Consider the following 21827-nt stretch of genomic DNA (forward strand, 5'->3'; position numbering starts at 1 on the left):
TGGGTGACCCAGTATGATACTAAAAATGCCAGACGAGGCAGGTGGTTTTAACAATTTGTTGGGTTTTTTGGAGCTTTTTTCCCTCTGCAATTATTACTAAATATACACCTGGAGCTCCCTCTACCCCCACCCTGCATGGAGGTGGCCGTGTTTGAGCTGCAGCAGGTCCCTGGGAGCTGCCAGGCACAGGGAATTAAAAGCATCCCCCTCCCCTGCCGGGTGCCTGAGCACCAGCTGCTCCCTGGTGGACAGAGCAGCCTCTGGGTCAGCTCAGGTCAAATCCTGGATGTGGGGGTGGGAAAAGGAAAAAGCTCCTTTGGTATCTGTGTGACAGAGCCCACAGCAGGAGGGATTAAGGCACTGCGGGCTCTCAAGGAAGCCATTTGCTGGCTGAGGTTTTAGTGCAGAGAAATAAAATTCCAGAGCTGGGTCTGGGATTGTGGGGATGCTGTCTGGGGTGTCATTCAGCTGGGTCCAGCACCCTGTGGCTCATCTGGGGCTGGCACCTGCTGGCAGCCACCTTGTGCTTTATTATGAGGTTTATTCCACGAGGCTGGAGGTTTGAATATGGTCTGAACTAATTTGTGGCTATTTTTTAAAAAAAATCACTGTGTCCCACCTTGCCCTGGGCTGCCAGCAGCCAGGTGTGTCCCAGGGAGCAGGTGGCACAGGCTGACCTCTCTTCTGAGGTTGTTTGCACAACAAGCTATTAACTATTATTCAAGGTGTTTTAGCTGAATTTTTGCTCAGCTACAGGCAGTGGTGTGGGTCTTCTCCCACCCCAAAAGAAATCCCATCTTTTAGAGAAAGACTAATAAACCTTAATCAGTCAGAGCACAACTAACCCCATGGAGCAGGAGAACAGCCCAAACATTAAAAAATAAAGCTTGAAGCACACAAAACCAGCTCCTAGCAAATGCAAGCAAATGACAAAGAGGAAGAAGTCTCCATCATCATCCTCCTAAATCCTGGTGAAGAACCTCACACAGGCAGATGGCCAGAACACCAGAGGGAAGGGGCTGGCACTTTGATCTACTGATTTTATTGTGCTACCAATAATCTGCAACACAAATGGGCCCATTCAGATTATTGTTGTGGTTGGACTAATGGGAAGTGGTTGATGCATCTTTGAAGCATCAATTAGACCAAATTAATTAACAGGTAATTGTTGGATCCACAGGCCAGGTGTGTTCTTCTGGGTGCCAAAACACAAAACACTGCATCCACTGTGCAGGCACAGCTCACCTCTGCCCAGCCTGGCTCTTCCAGGACATAAATCCATGTCCAGACCAAGAATGTGGGTGAGAAATGTTTGGATTTGGCACTTCCAAAGAGGTCTCTGCCCCCCCTTAACCACACTGCATTGATGTTCCCCCTCTTTCACCACCCCTCCACCAGCAAAGTGAATTTCAACACCCTGAAAAGGGAGGGGAGCTCGGAGAGAAATTATTCTTGGTTGTGTGAAAATTGGCCCCGGATCTGTTGTTCTGAGGGCTCCAAATCCCAGATTTCTCCACCCTCCCAAGGCCCAGAGCAGAGCCCAGGGCTGCACATCCACCCGGGCACACACACACACGCACACACCGCTTCAGTTTGTATTTTTTTTTTCTTAGCAAAAAAATAAAAATTTATTGTCGTCTAAAAAAAAAAAAAAAAAAAAAATCCATCCTGCCCTTGGAAACTGTGACACAGATTGAGTTCTTTCCAGCCCCACATGCAAATTCACTCTGCCAAGAAAAGAGTCTAAACCAGGTTTCCGACAGCCAAAACACATATTTACAGAGTACGAGAGAACGACAGCTGAAATCACAGTTCTATACATGGAATCAACAACACGTTTTACACCACTGATCACCATTCTGCCAACTTCTACACGGACTAGGGGCGCCTCTGCCCAGTGCCCTTCCTCCTGGGGAAAGCAGGGAAGGGACTGGGCAAGAATTGCCACCAGAAATACTGCAGTGTGTATTATTATTATTTTTTTTAAATGTATACTGTATTTATTTTGTTTTAACATTGGAAGCTACAGAGTGGGGAAGCCCCAGAAATCTCTCCAATGCAGTCACTACTTTGCAGGAATACTTCACCTTTAAAATACTAGGTTTTACATCAGTAACATCTATTTTGCTGTTGGCCATCACTCCAAGGATTATAATAACTCTGGAGGAAAACACTGGTAATATTCTTCCTTCTCAGATAGGGGAAAAGGAGGAAGAGAGGAGGTTCAGAGGCTGGGGGAACAGCAAGGGGTGACTGAGTCCATTCAGTGTTAAGGGCTTCCTCCCAGGGTAAGGAATTCTCTTCATTGTCTCAGCTGCACAAGCCTTGCCAGTGGCTCAGGTTCAGCTTCAGAGATGTACAAAAGTGTAAAACCCTTCAGCAGGGGATCAGCTGCAGGGACCCCCAGGGGTGGGATGGGCTTTAGGAAATGTGCTCCAGCTCTGAGACCTTTCCTGGGTCCCTCCTGTGCCACTGCAGGCACGTGGCTACGGCACCTAAGGCCAGAGAGGAGCTCAAAGTGGTCCTGGCAGCCTAAAATCCTTCACCTCCTGCCTCTCACCTACAGCTCTGACCCTGCTTGTTGCTCTGGATCTACCCAGGCTAGTGTTGTCCCAAGCCAGCTGCTTCTAGGTTGGTTTTCCATAATAATGTAAAAGTTTATTGACCATTAGGATGCTGTGGTTTCACAACACAGCCACAACTCCTTCCCCCAGCTCTCAACTCAGAAGTGTCCGACCTGCCCAATTAATCACCAAGGTCAGCTCTTCTGAAGCTCCCAAACATTTGGGGAGGAAAATGTCATTATCCACTCAGGAGTCTGTGTGAGGAGGCAGGAGCCAGCCATGGTCAGGGCTGTTCAGCTGGGCTGCTCCCCAAGGAACCCTGTGGACCCCACTTTTGTTGTGAAGCCCCCTCAGCTCTGCTGTGTTACTGTGTGTCCTGGAAAGGGAGTTCCTGCTTCAGAAGGAAGCCTGACAGTACGTGACAGGGGCTGCACTTATTAGCACCAGGTTTATTTCAGCTCTTTTTACACCATACAAAAGCTGATCACAGACTCTAAAGCCTCAACTGCAGTGCTGTGATTATGGTTTGTCCTTCCTGCACGGAGCAGGCAGCAACAACTGCTGGAGTGGGTCAGGAATGCTGCTCCTTCCCCCTGCTCCCACCTCATTTGGTTCGGAAATTGTCCTTAAATGGCCCACCAGAACATTCTAAAAATATGCAAAGATGAAGTTCTCTTTTCCATCTGATGCTTAAGAAAATAAATTCACATTTCAATATTCCTCTCCTGTTTTGTTTTTTTTTTTTTTTTTTTTAAGCAGCAAACAAATTGATAGAAACCTAAATTTAGGAAGTGTTTCTTCAAGAACCAGAGAAAAGTGAGAAAGTCTATGTGCTTGTGCAAAGAGAGTGCTGAGAGAGGATGGGGTGGGGGCAAGGGAAGGGTCTAGTGCTAATTCCTTCAGGCTGCTCTGCCATGAGTGCAGTGTGGCAATGGAAAGTTCAAATTTAAGGGCCACAAAACAGGTGAAATTCTGAATTCTTTGGTCCTTCAGTATAAGTTTTAAAACAGAGAAACTGTTTTACTCAAAAGGGAAAAACACATTTTCTCTGGCCTGGAATTTTTCCTTGTAACCCAGGGAAACTGGGGGCAAAGAGCTCTTTGCCCTAAACCCCCCCAAGTCCTGCATCACCCTGTGACTGTCCCAGAGACAGCCCAGGCTGCCCTCAGGGGACAAGCTCCATATGGAGGGATTCCCTGCTGGAATCACAGAGCTGCTGCTGGACACATCTGGAAAAAGAGGGTTGGCAAAAGGCAGCATCACCCCTGAGCAGCCCCTGGGGAGGCAGAGGAGCAGAGAAACCCCCACGCTCATAAAAAGTGTTACAAACCATAGCCAAAAACAGGCTGATCAGCTCTGCTGCTTATAAATATTAAAGATCTGATTCAAGAGTTTATTTCCTATGATTTAAGTTAGTTACAAAAAAAAAACCAAAAACTTTTTAGTAAATTTTTTTCTTAATTGGGCTTTTTCCTCCTCCTCCCCTCCCACTTTAAATTTTTTTTTTAAATTTTTTATTTTTCCTAAAAAAAAGAGAAATGTTCATGTATTTTAATAAAAGGTCTTTCTTTAAGATCAGACCAAGGCAGATGTGCTGCCCCATGGCACAGACATTCAAAGGCTATAACCAAACAACATAGCCACAATAGTCACTCAACAGTGTCTCTCCATTAAAAAAAATTAAAAAACCTGATGCTAGTTACAATAAAATACACATGGAAAAAAAGCATTTTTACCAAAAAACCCAAAAACAAGTTAATGGGAAAACATAAAAAAGAACTACACAGAGCTGCACTTAAGAGATCATCTGGGAATGCATATTAACCCCTTCCATGGAGAGGAAAGGTGGAATTATGGAAACAAACCTAATTATGTGTTTGTATTAAATATGAAGCTTTCTGAGAGGCTCTGGTAAAAATTCAGTTTTCCTACAATAGTGGGCTGCTGGAGGTTCCAGTGCTTTTCCAGGTCGTGGAGGGGCAGCACAGGAGCATCCCTGTGCAAAATAAAAATGTTTAGTCAACTGAGTGGCCTTTTGGTTGAGATCCCAGCAGGTTACTGCAATCCACCTGATGTAAAAATCCAATGGATATGCTGGTAAGGAAAGTCACAGGAAAGCTCAGCTGCTGGGCAGGTCTGAGCTGGTGGCATTTCTCTGTCCTGCTGGACTATTTCTGTCACCACACATCTCCAGCACCAGGGTTTCTGGAGCCAGCAATCCACAAACCACCCTTGAGCTGCTGACACAGGCAACAAAAATGTCCTCAGCCTACCTGGAATTGGTTCATGCACTTCAGCAGTGATTACGAATCAGGTCCCTGTGGCTAAAACAAAACTAATCTGGTCTGAAACAGTAAAAAGTCTCTAAACAGCCACCAGACAAAGGGGTGCCTGGAGAGAACTAACCTCTGCATCCAAATTTCCTTCATAAAGGGCTTTGGCTCACCCAAGGGCAATACTTCTAAGGCTGCTCAGACCTGGAACATGTTGGCTGCATCAGCAGTGAACATTGGTCACTGAATTTTGGGGCTTGGCTTGCTCTAGGTCCAATAGAAATTTTTTTTTTTCCCTCTTTTCTTCTTTTCATACAAATATACAAAGAGTGTAAAAAAATTTAAAAAGTGAACTTTGCTGATGAAATGCCAGACAAAGTTCCTGCACATTCCGAGATGGGCAGTGTGAGGCCCTCCAGGCAGGAGCCTGGCAGAGCTCCCATCAGGGGGGACGGCTTTAACCAAGCTGGGTCAGTGAAAGAGCAGGGGGACCGAAGGCATGAGCAAGTCATTTCAAACCACCTCGATCCTCCCCGTGATCTCAACTCTTCCTCTGGAAAGCACGTGGAAGCCCCTCTTGCCCACTCTAAGTCCTTCTGGAAATAGTCAAAAATTTGTTATCACCTAAATAGAAAAGAGGAGAAACACAGACTCTTTGCAAATGGCCCTTTGATCTGTATTAAAAACAGCTCTCAAAGTTCATCAAGAGTTAGAATTAGTGGGGCACGGGTGAGGGGCAGTTTAGATACGGGATGTAAAATATTAAAAAGTGCTCTGCAACTAATTTTCTGTTTTCATGTGTGCATGTGCGTGTGTGTGCACGTCCCTACAGGTGCACAGCCACGCCCATGCACACACATATATACATATATATATATACACATACATATATATGTACGTATGTATAAAGTTAAAAAGTTCTCTAGGATATGCTCAGGAGTGTCCCTGGAAGGTCACGACTGCAGAGAGTGGGGCCTGTTGGGGTGGCAGATGGGGCACTCGCCCTCCTCAGCGCACGTCTCGCACAGCACCGCGTGTTGGCACGGCAGCACCACCCGGTTCTCCTCCTGACACTTAAGGCATTTCACTGACTGCATCTGAAATACTGCCTGCAAGAGAGGGGACAGGGCACAGCGTCAGTGTCACACACAGGGCAGGGAGGGCTTGCAGCTCTCTGCCCTGCTCATCTCCTGAAGCAAAAGGGAAGCAGCACAGCACGATGCCTTTCAGGACCTTTAGGATCAGCAGAGCAGCTTTGATTGATTTACACTCTGTACTTTAGGCACAAAGAAGATGGAGTTATCTTCCTGTGAGCCAACTAGAGCTCACTTTGACTACATCTACCTGGAATCAGGCTTCTGATTTCTGTGTCTAATAGAGAAAAGGGGAAAAGCTGTGACTTGGCACTCACCTTGTCCACTTTCTCCAGGTTTGCCCGCAGCTGTTTCTGCAGGGTGTAGAGCGACGAGAGCGAGAGCGTCTCCAGGTCAGAGAAGGAGCGCAGGAACTGCGGGTCCTGCCCGGTGTGGATCCTCTCCAGCTCCTCCTGCAGTTTCTTCACTTGCAGCTCCAAGGCTTCCCTCTGCTCCCGGGCCAGTTCACATTCCATGTTAGCTGTGTTGGCGCGATCATTTGCTTCCTCTGCCTCCTTTTTCCAAGCATCACAAGCCTGCAAGTCCCAACCAAAGAGGGTAAAAGAAGCAGTCTGAAAACTTGGTCTGTCTCCAAAGAGAAACCCAGGCAAAACTATCAATTTCCATACACTCCCCACACCAGTTCTGACCAATCTGGCCTGTTCCCAAATTCTGAAACACGTTTGGAGCCTTGCTTCAAGGCACTGCTCATTCCACATATCCCATCTGCTTGGGCTGTGGTTCTACTCATCTGGCTCACAGCATTCAGGGGATGAACTTTGCATACTGATAAATTATTGGGATCAAAGGTCTGAGAGACTGTCAAACACTTTAGGGCATCTGTTGTGACATCTGACCTCGCAATTCCAGCACCTGAACACACCAGTCCAAGCAATTTGGTGATTTCCAAGGGAGAGGAAAGAATGCTGAGAACCTGTAAAGCCTTACAGCTCTGTCCATCACATGTCCAGAAAGAGCCTGTTGAAAGGCTGACACCCCTCCACTCTTTTACACTCCCTAATCCCAGGATTTGCCCAAGTACCTGCTTGGCTTGTTTCCAAGACTCTTCCCACTGCTTTATTGTGCCGTTGGCCTCATCCAGTTCCTGTCGCAGCCGTGCCATCTCCGCAGCACCTGGACCTGACAGAAATGCAGGTGAGGTACTGGGCGAAAAACTCCCCGAAGCAAAGTGTTCCCATATGCTGCTGTTCATCCCATTTAAACCTGTTTCACAGGGAAATAGAGAGGGTTATGTCACAGGTGCTGGCAATTTCCCCATTTCCTCCCTAACCCTGTGAAATCCAGGATTCATAAATGTGCAAATAGGATAAAAAGTTCATCTTAAGAATCAGTTTCATCTCCCTGCACCCAGAGTCCATCATAGAGGGACTTAATAGGGAAATTTCACACCATTAAGCCTCATTTTTAGTGATGCAGGGAGGAACCACGACACTGAGTGGAGGCAACTCTTGAATCAATCAGGCTGTTTTTAGAAGCATCACTTTTACAGCAGAGCTGACTGTCAGCTTGAATGCCCCTTCTTTCAGGGGAGCCCCTGACCTGCTTCTACCTCCCAATTTTCAGTGCAGCACAGCCACCAGAGCTGGTTCACAGAGCCCAGGTGGTGCTTCCTCCCACCCTACACCCTAAGAAACTTCTGCTTTTGTCTCCTCAGTGTGGGGCTGGAGCTTCACTTCCAAACAGTGTCACAAAAATGCTCCAAGTCATTACTGTTTCCATACACAAGGAACAGAACTGGAAAATCCTGTTTATAAACAAGTAGAGACAATAGTATCTGATTCTGCTTCATCCTCTGCAGAGTTCTAGCACTGAGCTAGTGAGCAGCATCAAAGAAAACTAATCAGCCATTTCCCTACTTTAGCTTGTTCAAATAAACTCTCTTTTCAGGAAGAAATTCAAGGCTTAGGAGACAAAGGAATAGAATATCAGTTGTAGACAAAACTGGCTATTTTTCCAGAGTCCAGTACTCTTTCCATAACTTTCACTTAAAGTAGATACCCACACTTTGCATTCAGGGGAAAACTAGCAGGAAAAGGTAATATTGAGACAGAGTGTGGACTCTCACCCACACAGTTTGCTCCAGTTTGGTGCTGGAGCCATTTTCACGCAGTGGTGCTCACCAATGGCTGGGAATATTCCTAAATCGAGCTGCAGTTGATAATTCTGATCTCACAGCAGCTAAACTGTGCCTGCAAGTGAACCCTGGACCAACAGGCTCTCACTGAGGGCTATCCCAGCACCACTGACTTCCCAGCCAAGACACAAATAGTGACAAAATTGTCTTCACCAAGGGCTTAGGCACATGAACTCATTCAGCAGAGCAGCAAGGGATCTTTGCTGGCTCAGGCCACTTACCACAGATCCATTTCAGCTGCTCTGAAGGGTGCTCAGATGAAAGCAAGAAGTTTTAATGGAATCCCAACTCACATTTTATTTTTCAAACCTCAGTTTTCTTGAATGGGAATCCAGCCTTAAGCAGAATGCTGACAAGCCACAAATTCTGCCACAGTGCTGACCAGGCTGATCTTGTAATTTGTTTTAACTCCCTCTTTCCATCTGCTGTTCTCATTTCACATTTGGGCAGAAAAGCCTTCTCTGCACATTTTGCACCTAGCACAGTGGAAACCAGCCCAGAACTAGGTATTTTTAACTTAATTTCAATACAAATAAGTGATAACTACACACTTGACATGTTATGTGCACTCACTAAGTTAAATGGAACAGATGACTGCTAACTGCTAAGATACTATTTAAATATCTTCTCAAAACCCCAGCAAAGGATTTGTTGTGTTTATGGAAAAATATCTTTTATAAATAAATTATTTAAATGCATTTGTGAATTTCCTGCAATTTTTGGCTTTTTATTTATATAAATATACAGTTAAGGTAAACATAACTAATTTCTTCTGAAACAGCAATTTTTCCTTTCCTTACAAAAACTGGGACAAACAGCCAGCCTCAACCTAATTAAGAGCAGAGATGGCCTCTGATGTCTTTTATTACAGTAATTGTAAAAGCTGTTAAAGCCTAACAAGCAGCAATGGCAAGCATGGAAGCATGGGCTTGGGCTGTGCAAACAAGGGATGCAGTTACACAGATAAGTGCATGCAGAAATAGCTTACACAAGCATGTAATAATTTTATTAGGTTAAGCTGAATATTAAAGATTAAAGTGTATCTCAGATTTTAAGAGGCATTTATGTCTAGCATCAATAGAGAGAATTAATATTTACTGTTACAAACAGAAATGAGCTGAACTGGTGTCCCTGTAGCCTGGAGGCCAAACAGTTTTATTTCTCAAGGTAATCCCATGTCTTGACAATAAAACAGATTTGTCTGCTAAATTCCCTGTTCTTCCTGATACAGCTGAAGCTCCAAAGTAATTTCTCTTCCTTCAGTCTCTCACGCAGGAGGAAAGACCCTTGAGGAGGGAAGGAGCAAAGGGGACAAAACTGAAACACTTTTTGCAAAGTCCACACTGCAGAACTGGTGCAGAGTGTCAAACAGGAGGAAAAGTTCCAGTGGCCCAGGCCTGCTCTGGAGCTCCCAGCAGCCAATCTGGCCCACAAGCAGTACCAAGGGCAAACTGCAATCCCTACCTAAACTAAGCTAAGCTGAGCTGAGAACCCAGCTCTGAGTTTTATATGAAATCTCAGCAAAGCACCACTTTGCTGGTGCTGAAAAAGGCAGAGCTGTTTTCCCTGAAAGGAATCATCAAAGCAAGGCAATTAACCTATCTGCCCCTCTTTCCCAGCCTAGAAACAAGGGAAATAGAGGGAATTGCTCCCTTGTTCATGAGGCATTAGCTGACTTTTGGTGAAACAGCTTCTAGTCCCATCGCTGTTCTCATGGGAAGAAGAGATCCATGGCAGCAGTGAAACAACACATTGAAATTAAAGCCAACTGAAAAGAAAATACTTACATGGCACAGACAGGCATGTACATGGGACACACACACAGTGTGCATTTACCTAATGATCCATGAGAAGCTGATGTCCCCAGGAAAGTGTTTTCTGACTGGCTTAAGTGTCCCTGGGGCTGATGGAGGAAATGCGATGAGAGGCTGACCGGTGGAGAAGGAGAGGCGGAGTGAAAGGAGGCAGAGCTTCCAAGGGACCCGGGGATATTTACAGGAGCAGAACTTTGCAGCAAACTCCCACCTGGACAAAGAACACACAGAGAGGATGGCTATGTATGGCCATGAGGTGTGGACACAGGCAGGAGTTCAGAGCAGGAGGTGTCAGGTTCCCTTTCTCCTCCCTGAGCCCCTCGGGATTCCCTCCACTTCTCCTGAGGTTTCATTCCCCTCTCAGCCTTTAAGAGGAGCACTGAAGCTGCCATCCCATGACCCACATAGGTTAAGACCCTCCACAATTCAATGGATTACTCTTTCAGTGGCCAGAGGAACAAAAGGTTTTCTGAGCAGAGGTCAGTCCCTGTCAGTCTAGAGAAGATGAATTTGGTATCTGGTGAAATACTTTGTCACGAAAAATTCACTTCTAAAACATGTGCCTCTGCCTTTATACTTCCAAACAACCTGTAGTGAGAAGAGCACCATGATTCCAACCACTAAAAACCAGTGACTAGCTGTAGTTACACATACCTGAGTGCCTGGATCTATCAGTAACAAAAAACCCCAAATAAACAAAAGCCTAACCACAAAGGACATCACCTTACACCAGAGGTTGTTGTGCCTGCCACTCACAGATTTAGGGAGATCTCAGCCCTGCTCTCTCCTCATCTGTGTCCCTCCTTAGAAGGTCACCAGGTATCACCCAGGCCTGATGTGAAGAGAGGGAGAAGGGGAGGATCCCTAAGGCACTGCAGGGGGGAGCAGCAGCAGCCAGGGACAGTAAACCTCCAACAGGCTCTAATCTTTGCCAGGGAAGTGGAAGTAATTTTCTTTCCACAGGTCCTTTCCTACCTCAATACAGCTCCAGGCAGTGCAGTTCCCTTGGAAACCTTCAGACAACCAGTTAGCTCCTGTTCAAACAGCTGCTTTACACAGCAAGGGCAGCCAGAAACTACAACCACCTCCAAAACAGTTATGAGATGTTTCTTTTTTCCCTGGACACCCATCAGAGACAGGCAGAAGAGGCCTTAGCCTACCTCCATGTATCAAAATGAGACAGACATTACAGGAACCAAATCAGCAGACCATGATGGCACTCTGACAGATGGATGGCATTACCAGGTCAGTGAGTTTCCTGTTACAGCTAGGGAGAGTTTTCTGCTTAAGATGCAAATTGTTATAATTTGGCCTGATTTGAAATGCATTAGATGCTTTCTGGAGTCTACTTACACATTCAAAAAAAAAGGAAAAAAAAAAAAGGAAAAAAAAGGAAAAAAAGGACAAAAAAAGGAAAAAAAAAAAATCAGGCAAGTCCCATTCAGTCTCAAGAAACATCCCCAAGACAGCTGGGCCCAATGGCAACAGCTCAGCTCTGCTGGTCAGTAAGGGCAAGCTCTCACTTCAAAGATGCTCAGGGGTTGCCAGAGTTTGTTGTAATTGCTGTTTTAACCAATGTCATTTTGGGACTGGTTTTAGAGCTTGGTTGGGCTGGCTCCACTGAGGTGACTGGGCAACACTGCTTGGCAGAAGATAAAGAAAGCTCTGTTGCTTTCATGTACCTATCATGATGCCACTCGTGTGGGGCACTGTGCTGCTGTCAAATGTCTTCTCCAGGGCAGCCACTCCGAATTCATTCAGGTCCAGGTCATCCAAGGCAGACTCTGCCAGACACAGAGGTACCAATTATGTTATAAAGGACCAACAACTTCAAGAGATAGGATGGCCCAAAGAGCCTACATGCAGAGGAGCCTGTGCTTGCTACCTCTCAGGGCCCTACTCTCCATCCTGTTCTGGTTTGGCAGAAGTGTCATGGGCAGCTTTTCAGTTCAGGTTCTTGAACCTGACCTGTTTCTTTTTGTCTTAAGTATTCCCAAAGGGTATATGAAAACAAAAATCTGATTAATTAACAGCAGATCCCATAAGTCTTCCCCAAACTGCTTTTTTAAGTCTATCCCTTATGTACAGGAACACTGCCTTATGGCATGTCTGGGTCTGGTTTGTGCTCTGTCCCTGCTTTCCTGAAAAGCCACTTGGAAAAGAAATACCAGGAGAAGGGAACACTTGAAAAACATCTCTGAGGTTCTCATATTGGGTAAAATAAAGCTTATTAATGCCTGAAACTGCTATATCTATTTGAACATGCCTCATCACTAATGATGATCAATATAATTCCATCCCACACATGCCCACTCATTTCTATTATTATTTTTAACAAATTAGTGAGATCACCTCAGAAACGTCACTTTTAATTAAAAAAAGGAAAAAAAAAAAAGAAAAAAAAGGAAGAAGTAAAACAGGTGACCAAAAAGCCTGTGCCTATCTAAGAGTGACTCCACTCTCTGGACTCTCCTGTTTTCCTTCCTCTTACAGCCTCTGTCCTACACTCTACAAAGGGCAAAGTCCTTACAATCTACCTGGTGGTAGCTCTGGCTATAAAATTCTCACTTAGAACTGAGGGGTTGTAACTGTGGAAAATGCCCCTGTGATTTCCTGCCTAGTCCAAGACCTCTTTGTCACTTTGACAAAGCTAAAGCTAAGGCCCTTTTACACCATGTGACATTCTGAGTGAGTGGCTCAGAGGCCTTCAGTTGGTCCCGTGGGTGAATTTCATCCCAAATGACCTGCAGGGAACATCAGACGTGTCACAGTCACAGAACAAGCTCCAGCAATCTGCCAGCACTGACAGACACAGAAATCTGGAGGTCACTGGAACACCCAGGTCACTCCAAGCCTCATTCCTGGAGATCCATGGTGAGGAAGCCCTAAACTCTCATAAGTGAAAAAGGCAAAGTTACCTATGACAGACTCAACGGTGTCACTGGTTGGGTAGAAGGGGAGGGCATTGGCATTCATGCCTGGGATGCTGCTGGTGCCGGCGGGGCTCGGGGGGGTTGCAGCCAGACTGGAGGTGATGCTAGAGGAGATGCTGGATGTCAGTGGGCTCCCCACTGGGAGAATGCCCAGGATGTCCTGAAACAAGAGTGTGGAAAGCGAAAGAGGTAGGAAATAAAACATCTTTCTAGAACAACCCCTTCAGAAATGTGCAGAGAGGAGGCAAATGCCAGCAGCAAACCTGTTTCCAACCTGACAGATGGCTACTGCTGCCACTGGGCTGGGGGTGGGGAGAGATTAACAGCTTTTCTTTAATTTCTGTCGACTGTTCTCCGTTCTGTGGCCCCCCTCCTCTCCCCAGTATTCTAAACATCTCTCAGGCTGCCCCAGAATTAACTCCTGTGACCCACAGGTTGCATGCAATCACAGCCATGGGCCACACAATCACTCACTCAGACTTAGTTCAGCACACGACTTAGAACCTGATATTAAATTCCCTTTGCCAAATCCTTGAACTTAGATGACTCCAGAGATCCATCCCAGCTCAATTTTCTGTAATTTGAAGACTCTCCTGCACAGTCCAGCCCTATGAATCTACCCTGAATTCACTCAGGTCTAACTATTCCCAAATAACACCTCCAGCAAATCATCCCATCTTCATAAAGTAATCCCTCCAGCTGAGCATCCCTAATGGTGTCTGGACTGTTATTTACTCCCTGCAGAGCTGTCTGGATCCACAGATTTCTCTGTGGTGCTGGAAGCCCTGAGCTGGCTTCAGAGCCCTGCCAGCAGCTCCATACCTGTTTGGGCTGTAACAAAGGTTGCTCCTGGCTCCTGTGTTCCAGGGAATGGGACTTCATTTTTGCTTGCTGCAGTAAAGAAACAAAACAAATGATAAGCAGAGAGATTATTTAGCAAAATTAAAAATGGCTGGCTGCTGGCTTTGGAGAGGCCATAGGAAACACAGTCCACCCCTCTCTTGGGCTGCCCAAGGCACTGCAGAATTTGGGGAGAGGAAAAGCACAGCAAACTGGAAACATTCCAAGTTGTTTGCTTTCTGTATAGCAAGACATCACCCCCAGAGTTATGCAGAGACTTGTCACAATGACATTTGCCTTTAATGCTGCTGTAAGACCCCTGCTAGCACAAAGCACATCCTAAGAACCACGATCAAAACCAAATTATTTTGCCTTGCTATAACTAACTCATCACCCTTACTGCATCTAACACCCAGAAAGGGCCAGAAATGGTGGGAGGCACACTGCATTGTTAAAATATGCAAATATTTTTCAGTTTGGGGAAAATAAAAGTATGTAGATTATGTTTTCCCTCAAACCTTTCCAGCTCCCAGCTAGGACTGGGAGTAAAACACAGTGATAACTAACCAATTTTCAAAGCAACATCATCAAACTAACTTTACAAAAAATCCTCCCCTCATCCATTAACATAAGAGCTCAAAGTTAGAAAACATAAGTGAGGCCAAAGCTGTCTGGAATTGCAAAACTGCATGAATGCCAAGACACATTTAGAATCCCACTATCCAGGCTAAAAACTCAGCTTAAGGTCCTTTCAGCATTATACCTTTAATGGATATCAACTCTCTTGCCTTGCAACACCAGTCAGTTCTGCTGGGATTCAGCTGGGAAGTGGCCTCAGGAGCCTGTCAGTCTGTCTGCAGGCCTTGCTCCCTTTCTCCCATGCTGTGACATGGCACAGGAGATCAATCCCACCCTCTGGGCACAGAGAGGCAGCAAAAAAGTGCTGGGAGTCAGCCCTGCCTGTTTACTCCTCCCCAACCCCCCCAGTGTGAAACACAGACATGTTCCAGCCATAAAGCAAGCCTGCTTTCTATCCCAAATCCATCTCTGCAGGAAACTGAGGCATGATGTGCACGAGGCACCACCCTGAGCTAAGTGATAGCCCTTTGCTTCTTGGCTGAACAGTCTCATGCCAAAGATAAATGAGTGCTGGGGAGGGGTGATGCAACCAGACAGGCAAAAGAGCAGAGCAGGAATTCCTCCTTTGCTTTTACCTCATTAAATCATTTTCTCTGCTCAGCTCTATGCCTGTGGGCAGACAGAGAGCTCACAGCCTGGACACAAGATGCTCCTGCAGTGTTCTCTCACACCTCCCTGAGCATGTTCACAAGGCAGGAGCCCATGATGGGCTGGCTCTGCTCTCTGAGTGCCTCTGTGAGTGTCTGATAAGGCTGCTGCTGCATGAGCCAGCACAGCCCTGCCCTGTCTGACACTCTGAACACAAAATGTGCCATCTGACACGTCAGCAGCGAGGGGAGGGCACACAGGCAGCCGTGCCCCCACTGAGAGGCTTCCTGCCAGCCTGGGGAGCTGCCTCTGCTGCAGTTAAGTCTTACTGGAAGTGCTTTTTTCTTTTTTTTTTTTTTTTTCCTTTAAGGAGGAGAAAAGTGAAGATATTTCCAAGTCAGCCCCAATTCCCAATGGCTGGAATTCACACAACACAAGGGAAAAATAGAGCAAACAAAATGTCACCACTAAGGCAGTCTCCTTTAGCTCTGAATAACATTAGAAAGGGCACACATTGAGACAGACATTCAAAAGACAGGCTGAAATTCTCCAGCTCCCTCTGTTGCAGTCAGGGAAGAGAACAAGGGACATAAATTGAGTGAAACTAAATGTTTTCTGACCAGCATGGAACAAACCTACTGTGCTGTGTGTCAAGAATTGGGAACACCTCCTGGTTGTGGCATTCAAGTCCTTCCAGTGCAGCCAGCATTTTTCCAGCTTGCTAAATCTTCTGGGATTTGGGAAAAGTATTTTTAGCTTTAACTGCTGGCTCAGCCTTACCATAAACTATGTGGAATCTATTAAGACTGAAGGTGTATTTTTCATTCTAATAAGATAGAAACTATTTGTATAAATTCTACAGGGGGAAAATGACAAGGCCATTGCAGAACTGAGCCAGAGTGTCTCCTCACACAGGAGCTGACAAAGTTAAATGCCTCATTATTGGTCTAATTTACAGGGTATTTGAGAATCTCTGGTGCTCACTGCAGCCAAAGGGAATTACAGTAGAATTTAAAAAGTAAGTAATTATAGATTAAAGTAAAATTAAATCAGGACACTTATGAGACACCTAATCTTGTGTGTAGAAGCCTAGCACAAGGCAACTGTGATTACTTCTGTCTATACCTTAACAGCTATTTATTCCTGTTTAACACAGGTTTTGCTTAATTAAAGCACACAATTAAGCAGTTATGTGAATACAGTATCTTTGTAGCCCAGATCTGACTCCAGATACAAATGCTCATCATCTGGCCCTCCTTTTACAAGTCCTATTCATGCTCCATCCCTTTTCTCCCTGGCTTAGGCTTGCTGCCCATTTTCTCCAAAGCAGGGCCTCCTTGGCACCCTGCCCCTGCTGGCAGCAGCCAGGGGTTCTCTCAGTCCTTCAGCTCTGGGTCCTCTTCTCCTTTGCAGCACAGGCCACAGAGAAGGAGGACATGTTTTTCCCTTTGTTTCTAAACAACTGTTACAAGCTGCTGTGCCTGCAAGAAGTGCCAAGATCACAGCATGCTCTGCTCTTTACCCCCAAAGATGTGTTGCATCAATTTGCAGTTTCCTAAGGCACATCCCCCCTAGGCCAGACAAAGGGAGCATTGATAAGAGAGCACACATGCATATAGCTTAATCTGGATTTGTCACTGCATCATTTTAATTAGACTAAACAGTGCTCAAGACTGGCCCTACTGCAAAGCTTGGCCATATTTTCCCAAAGCCATAAAAATAAATAAAACCCATGGAGTCTGCTGCTAAATTCAACTATTTTATGCAAGACCTTGTCTGGACAGGATATTTCCACAGTTTTCTCACAGCAGTACAGGCTCATTAAGACTGACTTCTTTAATGTCACAGACCAAAGTGAAAACATGGCCAGGCTGAAAGCAGCACTTTTTCTCCTCTCTGTTCTCAGGCAACACAGACCTGGTATTCTAATCCCTTTTTATACTCTTGTCCAAAAGAACTTGCAGGAGATACATTTGCAGGCACCTCCTCATGCAAGGAGCTATTCCCCCCTCCCCCTAAATCAAGATAAAATTACAAACCCAGTGAGAAATAAAAACTGAAATAAAAACCCAAGCTCTAGGTTGGGCTCAGGTTGGAAGGGGTGGTGCAGAGAAATTATTAATTGTAACACCAAGAAAGGAAATTCACAGCAAGAAACTGAGTGTGGAAAAGCTCATGTGTGGCAAAAGAGCTGGAGAGATTGTTCCAGGCCTCGGGAGCAGCAGGAATAAAGCATGACACCAGGAAGAAGTAAGGCAAGAGTGGGATATCCAAAAGGGATAAGAGGGAATGTCATTAAGAGATGTGGGTTGGGTAATGTTCAGAGGGTTCTTCAAATAAGAATGAGGAATTCTAATTTAATACAGAAGGCACAGGACAGAGTCAAGGATCAGAATGATACAGCCACAGAAGCAAGAGACAACTAACATGACATCTTCTGACACCAGAGGAATGGTGAACAGAGGACAAACCAAGTGATGGAGATCAAGGTAAGAGTTTGGAGTGGAAAGACAGAAGGAAAGAAGAATTTCCATGAGACAATACAGTAAAAGACACAGCAACTCCTGGCAAGGACCTAGACATGAAAAAAGAAAGAGCAAGAAGTGATGTGGGAAGCTACTCAGGGTCAACACAGGACAGAAGTTGAGAGGGGTTAGGAAAACAAGCAGCAATTTGATTTCTACAGACTGGGTGTGTGATGGCAGCAAGGGAGACAAGACCAGATGTGAGATGGAAGAGGCTGGAAGGGAGACTGAAAACAAGAGCAGAGATCCAGGAGCTGCTCATATCAGAACAGTGCTTTCCCTCTTTTGTTCCAGCAGAAACAAAACCCCATTCAAGCTAGACTAGACTTATTCCTTCTCATCCCCCCAACTCTTCCAGCCAATATTTCCCACTAACCTGGCATTTGAAACTCTTCAAATACTCGGCCCCAACCTGATCTTCTCGCTCAAACCCCGGTGCTTTCTTGTAGCTGCCAGCTGCTGTGACTGAGTCTGGAGGAAAACCAATGCTCTCCAAGCTGTGGGGCTTCCCAATGGCACCAGGAGGAGACCCACATATATTAGATGGGCTTCCAAGACTGCTGTTCCTACAAAGAATCTAACAGAGGGAACAAGGGTCAGGAAAGAACAGCCAGACAGCAGGAACTGCTCAAAGAGGCATCCATGGAAGGGCTCAGTCACGTCACTGTTTGTGGATTGATTTCACTGACAGCCAACACAACCATACAAGCTTCCAGTAAACACTCGTTAAACAGACAGGAAAAAGCTCCACTGAATTTACACAGTCCCACAATTATGGTTTTATTGTTGTTACTTTGGAGTGCAGTCTTGGAAAATCTAACCTACAGCTCTAGTGACATTTTTCTTCCTGAAGCCTCAGAGGTGACTGGTCAGGTTCCCAAAATGACCACAAAACTCTTCCCTTCCCTTTCCTTAGGCTACAGTGGGTCCTGTCTGACTCTGGGTGGTGGTATGGAACCTGGAAAGGTTCCACAACAGTCAGGCATATCTGAGCTATATGTAATACTCTGTTTTTTGCTTTCCAGTTGGAAATCTCAGAGTTTTAATGCAGACACAAGTCAGGTATCAACAGCTGCATTAAAAAACCCCAATGATTTCCAACACTTCCATTCTTTGGACTAATACCAGGGATCACAATCACATGCAACAAGGCTAGTTTTGCACTGTAGATGAAGCCACAGACAGCAGCAAAAGAAATTGAGTTTTAGAGAATGTGTCCACCTGGATGAACACAAATTTCCCATTTCTCTGGGACAAATAAATATTAGCCTCCACTGGCAAGCACGACTGTGCTTCAGACATCACACATTCAAATGTGGAACAGTCTGGGCTGGCATTAGGAAAAAAAAAAGGAGCAGCCTACAATGTTTATATTTTATTTTCATACAGACATTCTGCTGTCCACGCTTCCCTACAGTCACAAAGATAACTACTCACTGTGGTGGAGGTGGGGCTAGTTGGCAGAGTTCCTGATTTATTCCACACCTACAGTACAAATACAAAACAGAACAGGCCACGTGAGGCTGGCTGCTACAGGGACCTTTTTCTCTGATTAATTCATCATGTAAAATGATCACCAGCAAAGCCATATTTGTTTGCAAGCTACATGCAGATGCCCTGTGGAGTGATGAAGTCATAGACAGACATGTGCTGCCATTTGGCACATATCCAAGGATTAGGAAAGACTGTTTAAAAGACTAAGAGCTTGAGATAGACAAGACCTAAACAGCCTAAAAGTAGGAGATATTTTCAACTGCCCTGCAGTTTTCAGTGAATTAAAACAATACCTTCATAAGATGGAGGGGTTTTTATTTCTTTCCAGTGTTATTTAGTAAGAGACAATATTATGTCCAGACTTTTCAAGATGTGTTTGCAATTCTACCTGCAATCCAATTCAGGACAGCTATGAACTGCTAGGTTGGCTCAAACACAGCTTCTCTTTTCAAATAGAGGGAATAAAATAAAGCAGAGGTCCTAGATGAGTTCACCTCAGTCTGACCAGTTTCAAATGAGTTAAATTCATGTCACTGTACCTTCTCAAAACCTCAGCCAACCATTTGAAAAGGTTACACACCTTATCAAGTGCAGTACAAACAGAAAGACTTAACAGAAAAAAAAAGAAAAAGCTAAATAAAAATGTAGTCTACCATCCCATGGGTTTCTAATCTGAATCTTGAGTATCTGTTCAACACTTGGACATCTCCTGTCTTGTATGGACAACTAACTGCCAACAATCTGGAGGCATTACTGAAACATATCCCAGAGTTTAGCTATCTCCAGAAGTACAAGAGGGAGGGAACGAAGGATATCCTATAATGCAACACACAATATGCACAGGCTAAGGCTCTGAGATTACATATGTAAACAAACTCAATTGTAGTTATGTACTTTAGAGGCTGTTGGCTCACAGCCCTCAATTATAGGTCGTGGAAGCTGAGCCCAATATGTACCTCCAAACAGGAAGGAGTTGGACTGCATGTGCGGATGTATTCCACTCTCCTGAAAGTACATCAACAAACCCTGCACAGAAAGGAAGGCCTGGGATTTTTATATGTGAGAGGACAATACTAAAGCCACTGAATGTATGTTCGAAAACACCAGATCTCTCTAAAAAGCATGGAGCTGACAACTAGGAAAAAAAATCTCATATCCTCTGGGCTTTGGGATACTTTGCTTGGGAGAAAGAACAGAGACTCAGAGAAACACAGATTTACACAACATGGACAAGGCTTCTCCACAGGGCTACATACATTGCTAAGGTCTGGGGCATGAGGACTGGAAGGGCTGACTGGAACAGAGTCCCCAGCTGCTGAGGGCATGTACATCACAGGTGCTGTCTGCGTGGGGCTGGACACGGCCGAGGATTGCTGCAAATCTTCGCTGAGCGCCGGCTCTGCGGGAGACAAAGCACAGGGACACCCTCAGAGCTCAGCCATGGAGCACAAAACATCCAGGAACAAGGACACCCAGATGTTCCTGAGAGGAAAAATACTCCACAAGCACCTACCTATAAATGTAGAAGTAAGGAGAAACCTTATTTGGCTTGTTTGCTTATCTAATATTCCTCACGTTTTTGCTGTCATCACATCCACACTGTGCTGCTCGTTAATGCTGCTCCAAAATTATCTTCCCTGCATGAATTGTGTGTTATTCATTCAGCTCTCTTGGACTAAGCAGAGTTTCCTTCTTTGCTTGGCACAGAGTTGATGGGTGCATTATAATTAGCTGAGGGAGTTAAAGTTTCCATCTGCTCAGTACAAATCATTACCAAAAAAAGTGGCACTGGTTTAGAAGTTAGAGATGCTGTAGATTTGTAGGATTTACATCTAACACACAGCATCTTCACAAAAACGATAGAACTGACACTACATCTATATTTCAATATCCTCTAAATGCTGGTTTTTTCTTGCTATTAATCAGTAAAACTCAGGTTAAGAGCAGATATAATAAATGGACTCCTGTTATTTTAATTGCATTTGGCCTGTCCTTGTTGACCTTGTAAGAAGGACTAAAAGATACAAATCCATAAGACAGCACAAGAAATAACCAAGTTGGAATGACCTAAGTGGCACAGAATGTTACTCTAATTAATATAATATCAAGTGCAGTAATCTCAGTAGGAGTAGGACATCCCTTAACAAAAATACTATATTATACCCAAGGAAGTTTGCTAAACACTGTTCCTGTATCAAGATTTCATTTTCTAAAGCTTGCTGGATCCCACTGTGTGGCTGCACTGCTGTGTTTTGGTCCATTACAGCCCACAGCTCCAGCTATAATTACTGCTTGTCAACAAGGCTTCCTATAAAAGGAACAGCCCAACCTGTAGGGAATTTATTCTCCCCATTCCTTGTCAAAGGCAGCAATTACTAATTCCCTCATTTACAAAGGATAATCAAATAACAAAGAGATTTTCTCAAGGCCATGTAGTGAGTCAGTATCAGAACAAATCTAGTGAATAACCTGCTCTAATAATTGCAAATTCAGCAGTGAGATTGCAGAGCAGCAACTGAGGAGGAGCCCTAGGACAGGAACTAACCATTATTTATGAATGTTAGGACCACCTGTAGGTAGAACTTCCACAACCAAAACTGCATCACTAGTTTATAGTTGATTAAACTGAGGATTGAAATAATGCCCTATAAGTCAGGGAGCTATTGAGAAAAGAGGATTTGAGATAAAGCAGTAAAAAAAAAAGCTGCATATTTTTCTTTTCCAACCTGACTTGAAGACTTAAACTCTAAGCAAAACTTCACAAAGAATAAAATAGCTTTTTTTTTTTTTTAATTGATCAATAAATTATCTACAATCAGCAATTTTACCTTCAGCTTTTTAAGATATGACACTTGGCAATTTAGCTAGG

General features: G+C 44.8%; 1 protein-coding gene across 4 annotated transcripts in view; it reads right to left on the reverse strand.

Annotated features, from left to right (window-relative positions):
• Positions 1-1652: 1652 nt before the first annotated feature.
• Positions 1653-21827, reverse strand: part of UNK (unk zinc finger) — a 45821-nt gene continuing 25646 nt past the window's right edge. Inside the window, exons 8-17 of one of the 4 annotated variants that reach the window (XM_058038532.1) lie at positions 20215-20357; positions 18902-18949; positions 17841-18041; positions 13695-13763; positions 12858-13032; positions 11622-11723; positions 9962-10150; positions 7013-7110; positions 6249-6506; positions 1653-5946 (exon numbers count right to left, since the gene is read on the reverse strand). In XM_058038532.1, coding sequence (XP_057894515.1) covers positions 5791-5946; positions 6249-6506; positions 7013-7110; positions 9962-10150; positions 11622-11723; positions 12858-13032; positions 13695-13763; positions 17841-18041; positions 18902-18949; positions 20215-20357 — 1439 coding nt within the window. In that variant the 3' untranslated portion in view covers positions 1653-5790. Of the gene's footprint in view, positions 5947-6248; positions 6507-7012; positions 7195-9961; positions 10151-11621; positions 11724-12857; positions 13033-13694; positions 13764-17840; positions 18042-18901; positions 18950-20214; positions 20358-21827 lie in introns of all 4 variants that reach the window. The other 3 variants (XM_058038531.1, XM_058038534.1, XM_058038533.1) reach the window with 3 other exon arrangements.

This window comes from Melospiza georgiana, chromosome 21 (assembly GCF_028018845.1).
Source record: "Melospiza georgiana isolate bMelGeo1 chromosome 21, bMelGeo1.pri, whole genome shotgun sequence".
NCBI classification, from domain to species: domain Eukaryota; kingdom Metazoa; phylum Chordata; class Aves; order Passeriformes; family Passerellidae; genus Melospiza; species Melospiza georgiana.